The sequence below is a fragment of the Muntiacus reevesi genome, chromosome 6 (genome assembly GCF_963930625.1).
Source record: "Muntiacus reevesi chromosome 6, mMunRee1.1, whole genome shotgun sequence".
NCBI lineage: Eukaryota > Metazoa > Chordata > Mammalia > Artiodactyla > Cervidae > Muntiacus > Muntiacus reevesi.
The window spans coordinates 100,272,976-100,287,722 of record NC_089254.1 but is presented as its reverse complement, the minus strand read 5'-3'; the positions used below and the strand labels follow the sequence as shown (position 1 = coordinate 100,287,722).

The 14,747-nt window shown below is 45.0% G+C and overlaps 1 gene segment (V, D, J or C); it reads right to left on the bottom strand.

Moving 5' to 3' along the window:
• LOC136170775 (T cell receptor beta constant 1-like) overlaps nt 1-14,241 on the bottom strand; it is a 73,375-nt gene extending 59,134 nt beyond the window's left edge. The window contains 2 exon segments of the C gene segment in view: nt 13,738-14,038; nt 14,175-14,241. Of these exon segments, the coding sequence occupies nt 13,738-14,038; nt 14,175-14,223 (350 nt within the window).
• Nucleotides 14,242-14,747: the final 506 nt, after the last annotated feature.

Genomic DNA, 14,747 nt, shown 5'->3' with positions numbered 1-14,747 from the left:
ACTCCCATTGTTGGTACTCTTGGCACCAGCTGGGCAATATATTAGTTGTAGCCCTATTCCCAGGTGGTGTGAGTGGTAAAGAACCCACCTGCCAATACAGCAGACCTAAGAGACAAGAGACATGGGTTCGATCCCTGGGTCAGGAAGATCCCCTGGAAAAGGAAATGACAACCCACTCCAGTATTCTTGCCTGGAGAACTCCATGGACAGAAGAGCCTGGCGGGTTATAGTCCACGGTGTTGCAAAGAGCTGGACATGCCTGAGTGACTTACACACACAGCCCTATTCCTGGCTCTTGTCTGGATCATTGCATATGGGTCACAGTGCATATTTTGGTTACACCACAGAGTCGTGTTCTTTCCTGACTCTGAAACCTGATAAACTTGGACTTTAATGGCATTAGCACCCATGGACATGGTAGATAAAGAAAGATGGTACTGGGAGAGAGAGCTCAGTAGAGAGTCAATGTACCGTCACCAGAGACAGGCTTAATGTAGGAGTCTGGAAAACCAAGCTTAAGAGCATTCCACCTGTGCCCACGAACTGCCTAATCCAAGGAGACAAACGGCTGCACAGCAGAGAAGCCCCAGTGTTCACGGAAGGTGGGTTCATTGGCGAGATATCTGTGTTAGCTCTGGCTACCAGGGAGGCAGTCCATGATATGTTGTCTGCCGGTTGCCCATGCTCAGAATCCCCCTCTAAAGACCAAAAGGCATGCTCATTTTCTGCATAGCTTCAAATGTGATTTTTATCTGCTGCTGCTGCTGCTAAGTCACTTCAGTCGTGGCTGACTCTGTGCGACCCCATAGACGGCAGCCCACCAGGCTCCCCCGTCCCTGGGATTCTCCAGGCCAGAACACTGGAGTGGGTTGCCATTGCCTTCTCCAACGCATGAAAGTGAAAAGTGAAAGTGAAGTCACTCAGTCGTGTCCGACTCTTCACGATCCCATGGACTGTAGCCTACCAGGCTCCTCCATCCATGGGATTTTCCAGGCAAGCATTCTGAGTGGGTTGCCATTACCTTCTCCTGATTTTTACCTACAACTGGTCAACTCAAAATGAAAAGCAGCTAGTGGCCTCTGTCTCCGCAGGTTTATAGTGGTGTATTCTTATCTTTTGTCTCTTCTTAAACTTCTTAAATCTCTACACACATTATTATTTCAGCATTACAATTTTTCACTAGTATATAATTGAATTTTCTCACTATTACCATAGTCTGGATCCTTAGAAGGATTTTTCATCATTCTTAGTGTCTCTCTAAACTTCTCCTCAAAATTATTTGTATCAATTTATCTAAATCTGTAAGTTTATATTCATCCCACTGAAGCGCCACTTACAAAGGTTCCCATCTTCAGTGATTCCCCTTAGTGAGGGGTGTGCCAAAGTTCTGCTCGCCCTGAGCCTGATCAGGTCAATTGTTATTGAGGAGTATGATGCAGAAGAAAGGAAATGACTGTAAAATCCACATCTCTTTTATCTTTAATTCTTTCTTCAGATCTACATCACTGTTCTGCCATCTATTTTGCTGCATAATCATTGTGTGTCTTTATTTAGTAAGTGTCCTTTATTTAGTCTAAACATTGAGATGCCTTTGTTTTCCTAGCTTCAGCATTGTCATTGATTCACTAAGTTATATCCAGCTCTTTGTGACTGCATGGGCTGTTGTCTGCCCAGGCTCCCCTGTCCATGGGATTTTCCAGGCAAGAATACTGGAGTGCATTGCCATATCCTTCTCTAGGTGATCTTCCTGGCCCAGGGATCAAACCTGCATCTTCTGCATTAGCAGGCTGATTCTTTACCACCAAGCCACCAAGGAAGCCCTCCTCTAGCTTAACTCAGGTCTGCAATATGCTTTCTGCTTCATACTTTCTTCTTTTATTCTTATACATTTCTTTTCACTTTTTGTACATATGTCTCTAAGAACATATCTCATGTCTACCTCTTATATTTGAGGAACATGCCGTCAGTCCCAAAGAAAGAAACTGGGAAGTTGTGGCTTCTCTGTCTGAAAGTAGAGAGACTTGGATTCTAGATGGCTAGGGAAAATCTAACATTTCATGTATGTGTGTGTGTCTGTGTGTGTGTGTCCATGTATTAATAATTGTGTGTCATTCTATGTATGTGTATACTCCTCTTTTCTATTTTTGCTTGTGATTAGAGTATATTTACTTTTAATTACATTTTGTTTTCTTCCCGAATATGAAGCACATCAAAACTCAGTTTTATGCAAGAACCAGTTTTTAAGGATTGCTACAAAGTTGTGCACTCTGACTGCCCTTCAAAACTCCTTGAATACTCAAGACTGAATGAATTAATTTTCATCAAGACTGGCAGAAAGATTAAGTTTGTAGAACATGGTGAATTGAGTCTGAAGTACCAATGGAGATTTCAAGTGACATTACTATGTAGAAAGTTGCATAAGTTGGGCTGACGCTCAAATTAGGTAACTGGCTAGAATACTGAATTTGACAGTTGTTAGAACAGAGAGTTTTATTAAAGTGATGAACTTGAATGATGTTGTTCTGAGAAAGTTCATAAAGTAATGACAAGAGAGAAAAAGAATGGAATATTGGAACAAATCAATTTAATGGAAGAATACAGAAATAGTAGTCTGCCAGGGACATTGATGGTGAGTGAACCAAAAATTAAGAAAACAAATCATGAGTAGTATTCTGCCTTAGTCTGTCTGCTTTAACAAAACTTCAGACTGGGTAGCTTATAAACAACAGAAATTATTACCCACAGTTCTGGAGGTTGGAAGTCTGAGATCAGGGTGCTTGCATTATTGGTGGGTAGTCGTTTCTTGTAACCTCACTTGGTTAGGGGGTGGGCTAGGGCGCTCACTGGGGTTTCTTTTATAAGGGCGTTAATTCCATCCATGAGGGCTCCATTCTTTTGACCTAATCATCTCCCTGCGCTTCCCTGATGGCTCAGTCATTAAAGAATCCACCTGCAATGCAGGAGACCTGGGCTCGATCTCTGGGTTTGGAAGATCCGCTGGAGGAGGGCATGGCAACCCACTCCAGGATTCTTGCCTGGAGAATCCCCATGGACAGAGGAGCCTGGCGGGCTGCAGTCCATGGGTCACAAAGAGTCGGACACGACTGAGTGACTAAGCACACAGTAGTCCTCTCCCAAAGGCCCCACCCCCAACACCATCACATTTGCGACTAGAATTCAACATAAATTCAGGGTAGAGGGGGAAACATAAACTTCTAGACCATAGCATGTTTTAGCTCTAAAATCCACCCGATTTTATAGATATTTCTTTAGCATGTGAGCAATTATTCGAGGTAGAAGTTAGGCAACAGAAAAAGATTCCATAAGAAAGACCAAGATTGAATTCCTTTAAGGAACAGTTTAAATCAGAACTCGCCTGGTCCTAGGAACAGAGAGAAAACTGGTGCCTTAGGGCAGGTCTACGTCAAGAATAATGGTATGCCAGCTCCAGGCTCTGATACAACGGAGGGCGCTGGGTTTGTGGATTCTATATAAGTGCAAAGGGGTCTGTTGACCTCATTGTCTCAGAGTCTCTCCTGAGATGTGGTTAACTTGTGATGACTTCCAGGAACTAAGAATGAGTTATTGGATATAGACTCTATTTCAGAGGAAGCAGTCTTTGGGTGTCAGTCTCCACTGACATCTTTAATTTAATTGGTATAATTCTATTTATATCGAGAATATAATAAAAGTGGGGCTTCCCAGATGGCACCAGTGGTAAAGAATTAGCCTGTGGTAAAGAACACCCCTCCAATGCAGGAGATGTGGGGTTCAGTCCCTGGGTGAGGAAGATCCCCTGGAGGAGGACATGGCAAGCCACTCCAGTATTCTTGCCTGGTGTACTACAGACATGACTGAACACAGCACAGCCATAATAAAAGGTGTAATTCAGCTTGGACCTAAAGAGCAACAAATTTTGTAGTTCAGAAATACCTGGGTAAGTCTTGCAAAAAGGAGAGAATGGTCCCCTGGAAGTGTATGACAGCGTGTAATATTCCCAGGAGAGAACTCACCTTGAAGCAAGGGTAGGCATAGAGCCTGGCAGGATAAACTTACCCAGTGTTACAGCCATAGTTTTTGAAAAGATGAGCAGATTCTAAGCTCAGCTGGGTTTTATTGCCTGAATTTGTGTCTTGGATGAAGTCCTCTGCCTTCCCTTGCTTCAAGTTAAAATTATTATTTTAATGGTTGGAATGTATGTAATTGAATGAAACTTTGTGCTAAAATCTCAGTTAGACGTTGGAGATCAAGACACAGATCTGTAGTCCTGCCCCTTCAGCACCGATAAAGAAAAGGTTGAGCCAAAGTCTTTCTCTTATATTTCATTGATAGCGGTGCCTCTTGGCAGGAAACTCTACCTGGGCATGATGATGTATCCCACTGGGAGCAATAATAAGGTCTGCTGTATTGAGCTGCAAAGCTGAAGCATCTGCTTGGCTGACAGGTATTTTAGGGCTCAACAGAGAAGAATCCAATGGATACAGTGGTACCCAAGAGAGGCAACATCCTTGTCAGGTGACATATAGCACAGAGCAAATGGGGGCTACAATGAGGAAGAATAAAACTACTAGAGGACTTGATATATCTTGTCTACATACCCAGGTGGAAACCCTTGGCATTTCCCCAAGGTAGGTGTGGGAGAGGACTTTGCAGGGGACTTAGATCCTGGACAAGTCAGAGAGGTATTGGGAAGATGATAGAAAAGAAGACCAGTTCCTTTATGTGTATAACAGGACTCTTTTCAGGCACTCTGGTAAGTACAGGGAAAAGAGTAACCAGTATAGGCACAGTTCCTGCTCTCATTGACTTTGCCTTTATTCATGTAAATTTTAAATAGCAAACAATGAAGTGTGTTAATTGCCCTGAGAACAACAGTTTAGGCTGTCTTTAGAGCGCTACCCTGGTGGCTCAGACAGTAAAGTGTCTGCCTGCAATGCAGGAGACCTGGGTTCGATTCCTGGGTTGGGAAGATCCTCTGGAGAAGGAAATGGCAACCCACTCCAGTACCCTTGCCTGGAAAATTCCATGCACAGAGGAGCCTAGTAGGCTACAGTCCATGGGGTCACAAAGAGTCAGACACGGCTGAGCAACTTTACTAGATCACATAGCAGAGGAAATAATCCCATCAGGGATTTGAGGAACTCTTCCTGGAGGAAAAGACTTCTGGATTGGTATGCGGCGAAATCGCCAGCTAGGTGTTGAGGTAGAGAGGGAGAGGAAGAGTGCTCTGGGAGAGTGAACATTACTGGTAAAGATCCAAGAGTGAATCAGCGTAGGACATATTTGGGGACCTGAGGGAGGTGGACTCTGTCTCCTTGAATGGAAAGCAGGTGTGGTAACTGAAAGAGGACATTCCTCTTAGGAAGGTGGTGCTTTAGTCCCTCAGTCATGTCTAACTCTTGTGACCCCATGAATGGTAGCCTGCCAGGCTCCTCTGTCCATGGGATTCCCTGGGCAAAAATACTGGAGTGGGTTGCCATTTCCTTCTCCAGTTAGGAAAGTGCATGCATGCGTGCTAAGTCACTTCAGTCATGCCCAACTCTTTGGGACCCTATGGACTGTAGCCCACCAGGCTCTTCTGTCCATGGGATTCCCCGGGGCAAAAATACTGGAGTGGGTTGCCATGCCTTCCTCCAGGGGATCTTCCTAAGCCCAGGATCAAACCTGCATCTCTTATGTCTCCTGCATTGGCAGGTGGGTTCTTTACCATGAGTGCCACCTGGGAAGCCCAGTTGGGAAGGAAGACAGGTGCAAAGGCTGCATCTTGGAGGGTGTTGAGAAGCTTGTGAACTACCATAAACTTGCAACTTTAAGTGAATGAAAGACACTGATGGGTCTTAGGCTCCAGAGTGGTTTGTGGGTGGGGGCAAGGAGTGGAAGGTGGCGGGAGACCACATATCAGATCACAGTGTTATCAATGAGATTAGAAAAATTAGTAAAATTTGCAAGGAATCTACTACTGAGAAGCATGCAGGTGATGGTGGTGGATTAAGTATGGAGGGAGAGTATGTCTGAGATGGTGAGGATGACTCCTACATCTCTAGCTTGTGCATTTGGCTGGACGGCGGACCACTTGCAGAGATGAGGGAAACAGGAGAGATATTAGATTTAGTTAACAACTCAGATGTGCTATTCTCCCCAAGCATCAAAACCTCCAGGAATAGGTCCTAGAAGGTGGGATTGAAATTTGGTTAAGTGATTGGGCTGAAAATGAAATCTTCAGTTTGGGCTACAATGAAGCTCAGCGAGGAGGAAGGATTGCAGTATGCATAAAATTCCTTTTCTAGGAGAGAAATTCTTTACCCTTGGTGCTAGGCTTCATACAGGGAGCGTGTCCTGCCTGCACTTTGAAAAGCTCATGGGTACCGGAAGTCAGAGGGGGACATGTGGCCAAGGGGCTGCCTTGCTCAGATTCGCCAAAGCTCGGGAGGCAGGGGAGGACTCCTGGGGTCTCTGATGGTGGGGAAGTTTGTCTTCTTGGCTGGGTGGGGCCTCCCAAGGGAGGAGCCTCCTCTCTCTTGTGGCTGCCCTTTTTGTGCAGAGAGCAGCTGGCTGTGTCACGCTGTGGATTTACTGCTGGCACAGAGGTACGAGGAGGTCTGGCTGGTGCTGGCCAATTCCAAGGTCAGGGGAAAGTTTGGTTTCTCTTCTCGAGAGACAGTGTATCCATCAGGGATATCTCCCTTTTGAATATTCCCAATGTTCCTTGAAAAGTAGATCAGCTTTGGACCCAGCCCTGGGTCTTGTCGATACCAGTACATCGCTTCGTGGTTCATATTCTGAGAACAAGTCAATGTCACCCTCTTTTTGGTCTCTGTGATGCGGTATCTTGGGCTCTGGGTCACATCAGCTTCCAGGGAGCCTGTGGAGGAAGGAGATAGAGCAAGAGAAAGCTGAGGAGGCAGCTGGTGCTGCAACCTTCAGAGAAGGATGAGCTAAAACCGGCGCTATGGCCAAGGCTTTCCCATGCGTCCTGGGACTCACCTGCTCCCAGGAGACAGAACAGGACACAGCCCAGGAGCCGGGGGCCCATGGCAGCGTCACTCAGGCTCTGCCTGCCCTGGGGCCCTCGTTGGTTTCTGTGATGTCTCTCTGTAGCTACTTGACCCTCATTTTCAGGAGAGTAGCCACTCCCATTTCCTTAGAGGGCTGAAGGGTAACACAGGTGATCGGTCCTGGCCAAAGTGGGCTGGCAAGGCTTGCAGTCACTGGCATTTTCTTTGCCCTCCTCTGAGACTGCTGGTTTCTATCTATCTGACTTCTATTTATTAGCATACTCTTGTCAAAGTTGAAAACTATTTTTGTATTTTTATATCTTTATCATGAAAATTAGTATAACATATTTGATCATCACTTAGAAATGTGAGAACATGAAACTTCCACTATCATCAATGCAACAGTTTTTCTACCTCAGAAGTTCTCATTTCTACTGTGTAGAAAAAAATCCAAGATTATTCCTATCTTTGACTATCCACTGGTATATTTTTTATCCACAATCTTTTGAATGTGTCTCCTATGTAAAAACTTAGCCAAATCCACTTCATGGGTTATTTTATCAATCTGTATTCAGTTCAAGATCCTAGACTTAGGGCTTTTTTCCCGTTAGCAGATTAAATTTAGTAGTAGCCAGTGTAAGCTGGCATCATTGACTCAATGGACATGAGTTTGGGCAAATTCCGGGAGGTCGTGAAGGACAGGGAAGCCTGGTGTGCTGCAGTTCATGTGGTCACAAAGAGTTGGACATGATTGAATGATTGAACAATAGCAAAAGTGTAAGTAACTTCTTTTCTCAAGGCTGGTGTTAGATGGATCTTTCTTCCTTCTCCTCTTTTCTCTCCTCTTACAGGAGCTGTGAAAGGCAGAGAAGAGATCTGCCTTCTTCAATAACCTCTTCATTTTACCAGCCAGTTCAGTTTCTTTGCTGCTTGAGGGGTTTGATTTTCCTGGCTGGTGGTCTCCAGATGGGGCTCCACATGGGAGGGTTCTGTCGCTGGATATTGCCTTGTAGCCAGGCTGTGTTTTCTGCTCCAGATCGCAGTCATGGGGAGCTCTGCCTATAACTGGGGTGTCATAGCATCTTCTTCGCTCCTCCAGCCACTCACATATCGTGTCCTTTTGCAGGACACAATGTCCTTCCTGCATTGAGGTGACTTTCCTGGGATTGCTGAGAATATTTCCCTGCATTGAACACCTTTGAGGCTTTCTTGAGCTTTGCTGGAACCAAGGCATTCTTGGGCAGGAGGAGGAGAAGGAAAGACACTGCCCCGTCCTCCTAATGGCTTCAGCCACAGCTAGAGCTTTGCTGAATCACTGTCATCTCCAGGCAAGAAACAGGTCCTCATCTTAAACTTCAGAGATGGCTTTCTTGCTCCCAGTCCCCTTCATGGTGGAGGGAGTTCAGGGCCAACAGTCCCTTTTCCATACAAATAAGGGAGATGCAGCTGGTGTCATGACATTAACTCTGCTCTGTGGAGGAGTCTTCTTTCTTTTTCTATTTCTGTGCCATTCCTTAAAAAAAAAAAAAAAAAAAAAGATTATTTTTGGCTGCACTGGGTCTTTGTTGCAGTGCTCAGGCTTCTCACTGTGGTGGCTTCTCTCGTTGTGGAGCACGGGCTCTAGGGGCACACAGGCTTCAGTAGTTGTGGTCCATGGGCTTAATCGCCCCGCGCCACGTGGGATCTTCCCAGACAAGGGACAAAACCGGTGTCCCCTGCATAGCAAGGTGAATTCTTAACCCCTGGACCACCAGCCCTGTGCCATTTCTTTTTGGAAAAGATGGTGGGGAGCAAAACTGACTCTACTCAGTCCTAGGAAGCCCTCCATATCTTAGCTATGGGTACAACTGTTCTTGAAGGTGGGAGAGAAAGTAGTTTTAATTCTCATGAACCTACCTTAAGTAAATAATTTTGTATTACTCAGTAAACCTTATCATTCCAAATTGCATCTTGCCAAATCTTTCAGCTTGTCTACATTCACAAAGATAAACTCCCAATGTATATATACTTTTATCCATTGGATTTTCCAAATTCCATGGTACTTTCAACACCATGAGTGAGTGAAGTTGCTCAGTCATGTCCGACTCTTTGCGACCCCATGGACTGTAGCCTACCAGGCTCCTCCATCCATGGGATTTTCCAGGCAAGAGTACTGGAGTGGGTTGCCATTTCCTTCTCCATTCAACACCATAGAAGTGGATAATTACAACTTAAAGATTTAAAGTTTGTCTCAAGCACATCCTATGTTAGATTAACCCAATACTTGGGAGGCAGCTGCTTCTATATTCCTACCAAGTCATGAGCTAATTCACTTTCAGATGCATGCTTCTTCCCCCATCCCTGTCCTATTAACTGTGAAGCTGCTTTGGTTTCTTCTTTCTCATCATCAAGCAGGACTCTGAAGTGATGCTGTTGACCTGAGTCCCCCATATCCTTATACTAGGAACCAGTTCCTATACCTCCTCACCCTTCCTTCTCAGAACTTCCTTCTGTTTGCTCCTTCCCAAGGCCAATGCACTCAAGAGTTTTGGGAACCCCAGTTCCCCAGTATGGGCCAGGCTCCTGTGTCCCTAACAAAGGGAGTGAGAAGAAAACAGAATCCTCGAGATGTCCAGGAGCTCTGAAATGGCCCCTCCATCTTTTGTACTTTAATGTAACACCTTTTACTCAGCACTGTCCATCTCTTTCTGTCTTTCCCTGAGCCTCTTCAGTAATTCCTCTCAGCCTCCTCTCTGAGGCTCTGCTTAGTAAACTCTGCTGCATCTCTCATCCTCCTCCTGGCTGACAATCTCCTGACAATAATAATCATGCTTGCCTCTACCTAACTGAGGAAATATCTGTTTAAAATCCCTGCAAGTAGAACACATTTGTCCCTTTAAATACACAGCATTTTTTTTTTTTTTTTTTAACCTCTGGATGATCTTGCGTATGGAAACAGACTACAGAATTTTCACCACCCTTTAAATCCTATTTGACTTCTGCTTAAGCTATTTTCGATTCTGAGGAAGCCACTCTATCTTGTATATTTTCCTATACTATATGGTTAACCTTCAAAAACCTAGTGAGAGTTATTTGTATAGAGTTTTCTTTTTTAAATAAATTTTTATTGGAGTATAGTTGCTTTAAAATGTTGTGTTACTTTCTTCTGTGTAGCAAAGTGAATCAGCCATGTATATACATACATCTCCTCCTTTTGGACTTCCTCCACATTCAGGTCACCACAGTGCATTAAGTAGAGTTCCCTGTGCTATAGAGTATGTTTTCATTAGTTCTTTATTTTATACATGATCTTACTTGCGTTTTCTTTTAATTGGTAATACAGTATTCAATTTTCAGTTCAGTTCAGTTCATTCGCTCACTTGTGTCCGACCCTTTTCGGCCCCATGGACTGCAAACATACCAGGCTTCCCTGTCCATCACCAACTCCCAGAGTTTACTCAAACTCATGTCCACTGAGTCGGTGATGCCATCCAGCCATCTCATCCTCTGTCATCCCCTGCTCCTCCTGCCTTCAATCTTTCCCAGCATCAGGGTCCTTTCAAATGAGTCAGTTCTTTGCATCAGGTGGCCAAAGTATTGGAGTTTCAGTTTCAACATCAGTCCTTCCAATGAGTATTCAGGATTGATCTCCTTTAGGATAGATTGTTTGGATCTCCTTGCAGTCTAAGGGACTCTCAAGAGTCTTCTTCAACGCAACCAATACCCTTGGACAGCAAAGATATCCAACTAGTCCATCCTAAAGGAAATTGGTCCTGAATATTCATTGGAAGGACTGATGCTGAAGCTGAAGCTCCAGTACTTTGGCCACCTGATTCAAAGAACAGACTCATTGAAAAGATGCTGATGCTGGGAACAATTGGGGGCAGGAGGAGAAGGGGATGACAGAGGGTGAGATGACTGGATGGCATCAGACTCAATGGACATGAGTTTGAGCAAGTTCCAGGAGTTGGTGTTGGACAGGGAAGCCTGGCCTGCTGTGGTCCATGAGGGTGCAAAGAGTAGGACATGACTGAGTGGCTGAACTGAACTGATTCACTTATTGAATCCAGAAATCGCTGTTGGCTCTGACATTTCTTGTTTATTGATATGGCAGGAGCTTTTTTCATTTCACAAAGGGGAGGTTGATATTTTCTTTTCTTTTTCCCTTTCTCTCTCTCTCCCAGTTTCCATCTCCCTCTCTCTCTGTTTCCCCCTGTGTGGTCACTTTATAGTGGAATGAAGCTGAAAAGTGAATGGACTTCTGATATGCTCAATAACTGTTTGGAGGGTGACTTCATGTGTCACACCTCCTTGCCTTCCTTGACAATAGCAGCCTGGTGGCTCTGTGCTATCTAGCAGAGACTGTCAGATCAAAGGAAGGAAGAATTCCTTCCTCAGGGAACAGTACCTCCCTGAGGCTAGCAATGATTGTGGAGCTCCCTGCTGGAACTTTCTAACCCTGATCTTGCAGAGATGAGGCAGAAACAATTCCAGAAATGGAATTTGTTAACAGCCGAAATTGGCAGCATCCTCCTTTAAAAGTGCATCATCTGATTCAAGCTCCCATCCTTAGCCCTTTGCCTCTTAGACTGCTCCAGAGCAGCTTTCTTCATTAGCCCTCTTCTTGTAGCTGCTGAGCAGTAGGGCTCTGTATTAGCTTTCTATTCCTGCTATAACAAATGTTTACCAAATCCAAGCTCACTCTGCTCACCATAGGATCCGCCAATAAATTGGGAGACAAGGTGTTGAGGTAAGGAATAGAGACATTATTTGGAAAGCCAGCAGACCAAGAAGATGGCAGACTATGGTCCCCCCAAAATCATATTATCAGGGTGTGGATGCCAGTTTCTTTTACAGAACAGAGAAGGGGAGAAGGGGAGGAAGTAAAGTAAAAAGGCCATTAGTTTTGCCTGGCTTGGCCAGTATGAGTGGGGGAAATGTCTTAATTTCTGCTTTCCTGTAGTCACACTCACGGGTGCTGCATGCTAAGTCACTTCAGTAGTGTTGACTCTTTGCAACTCTATGGTCTGTAGCCCTCCAGGCTCCTCTGTCCATGAGCTTCTCCAGGCAAGAATACTGAAGTGGGTTGCCATTTCCTATTCCAGGGGATCTTCCCAACCAGGGATTGAACCCACATCTCTTTATGTCTCCTGCATTGGCAGGCGGGTTCTTTACTACTAGCGCCACTGGGAAGCCCTGTGGGCAAAATCAGATTGTCTCTTTGTTCAGTGAGCTGAACTAAGCCACTTGTTTAACATTCAGGCAGAAGGGCAGAGTTCCTAGAGTCAGGCCATTATGCATGATTATAATAAGAGCAACAAAAAGCAAAGATTTAAGTCAAAGAAGGAGACCCAACGTGGAGTCAGGTTTTGCTCTTCGCTGTTAAAAAATTATCCGAACTCAATGGCTTAAAAGAACACAAACTAACTATCATACCACAGGTTAGATGTTTGACATGGGTCTCATTAGGTTGAAATCAAAGTATGCAGGGCTTTGTGTCTTTCCAGGAGCTCTAGAGGAGAATCTGTTTCTTTGTCTTTTTCAATTCCTAGAGACCACTCATGTCCCGTGGACCCCTTCCTCCATCTTCAAAGCCAGTAAGAGCAGATGGAACCCTCCTCAAAGTACACGGATGCCAGGGGCTTTTAAGGGCCTATATGTCTAATTGGGTCCACAAGATGATTCAGGCGACTCGCTATTTTGAGGTCAACTGATTAGCAAATCTAGCCGCATCTACAAATCTAATTCTCTTTTCTCATGTAAGGTAGCATATTCACATGTTTCAAGGACTAGGACATGGACAGTTGCTTATCACAAAACACAGTAAACTTAAAGTTCTGCTCCTTAATAATCCCTGAAGACATATTTCATGTTCTTATTCACTTCGTACTCCTTTCCCTCACACACAAAGTAAGTTTTTCCTCTCTCTGGGTGGTCCTAAATCTACACATTGTCTGAAAACTGTTCACTACCCTCTGGATCCTCTTACTTATACTCAGGCCATTCCATGTCTTGGTAAGCACGCGTGCTCAGTTGCATCAGCCATGTCTGACTCTTTGCGACCCCATGGGGTGTAGCCCACCAGGCTCCTCTGTCCATGGGATTTCCCAGGCAAGAATACTGGAGAGGGTTGCTATGCCCTCCTCCAGGGCATCTTCCTGACCCAGGGATTGAACTCAATCTGCCTTTGTCTCCTGCATTGCAGCCAGTTTCTTTACCCATTGAGCCACCTGGGAAACCCTTCCATGTATGAGGTCATCTCAATCCCCTACCTATTTTCCTACACAACATGATAACTCGTTGAGAGAGTCACTGAAGTATCTTTGAAGATCTTAGCAGATCTGAGGGCTCTTTTTCATTAATTGAACAGAATTCAATTTCATCAAAATTTTCTTACATCTGAATCTGAAATTTGAAGTCTATTTTAGAAAAAATTCACATTGGGTTAAGAGCCTGTAGTCAAGTGGAATATCAAGCAGAAGCAAAGGTTTTGATTACAATAGGGACGGAGTTAGAGACACAAGAATGGGAAGAGGGAAGTAAAGAATTTAGTAAGGTAAAGGCCGGGCTTAGGTGCAGGCTACCCACTCCGGTACTCTTGCTTGGAAAATCCCATGGACAGACAGCCTGGTGGGCTACAGTCCATGGGGTTGCAAAGACAAGACTGAACGATTTCACTTTGAAAAACTTCTAGTTGGGGTCAGGAATCTTGAGGACCTTGGTCTGCCTCTCTTTTTGTACAAAGAGGAAGCAGCCGTGCCACGCTGTGGATTCACTGCTGGCGCAGAAGTACACAGATGTTTGGTTGGGGCTGGTGGACTTCAGAGTCAAGGGGAAATGTTCCAACTCATCTCGAGAGATGTCATACCCCTCAGGGATATCTCCTTTCTTAATGGTGTCACGGCCAGTTGAGTAATAGATCAGCCGAAGTCCAAATCCCGGATCTTGGCGATACCAGTACATTGCATAGTGATTCATTTTCTGAGAACACTGTAGAGTGACTTCCTTTTTGGTCTCCAAGATCTTGCGCCTTGGGAACTGTGTGACTGCAGCATCCTTAAGGCCTGTGGGGGATAAAGCAGGGATGACATAAGGACAGGCTGGGGAGGGGAGCCCAGTGCTACGGTCCTGAGAAGACATTTTGTGGCTGGAGCCTGGGAAGCCAGTGACCATGGTTCCTCACCTGTGATCAGGACTCACCTACTCTGAGAAGCAAAAGGACAACACTGCAGAGGAACCTGTTGCGCATGGTAGCATCAGATGAGGAGTGCTGTTTACCCCTGGGATGAATTCAATCTCTGAAACCAACACATTTCATCTGCTTCCTGGCCAGAGGCCACACCCTCCTCCCCCACTGCTTCAAAAAGGAGTGAAAAACCTCTTAGACTTGATAGCATGTGATGACTTCATTTATCAGTCACTGACAACTGCATTTTTGTCCACTGCCTGAGTAACAACAGATCTATTCAAGGTCCCAAGTATGGTCCCATGCGGATAAAAATCGACATCCCTTGGATTTGTTGCATCCAAGTAAGAAGAAGCATTGACCTGTGAAATGGCTTCCCAGTGGTCAGGGTGGTCGCCGAAGAAATCCAGGGCTGAATAAATTGAAGAGGTTGGAGGGTTTTCTTTGTAGGCACCATTTCTGTTCCTTATGCCTCATGTCGATTTTGTTAAAATTCCATTAAATTAGAGGTAGAGGCAGGCTTCCCAGGTGGCTCAGTGGTAAAGAATCCTCCTGTCAGTGCAAGAGATGCCAGAGACGTGGGTTCG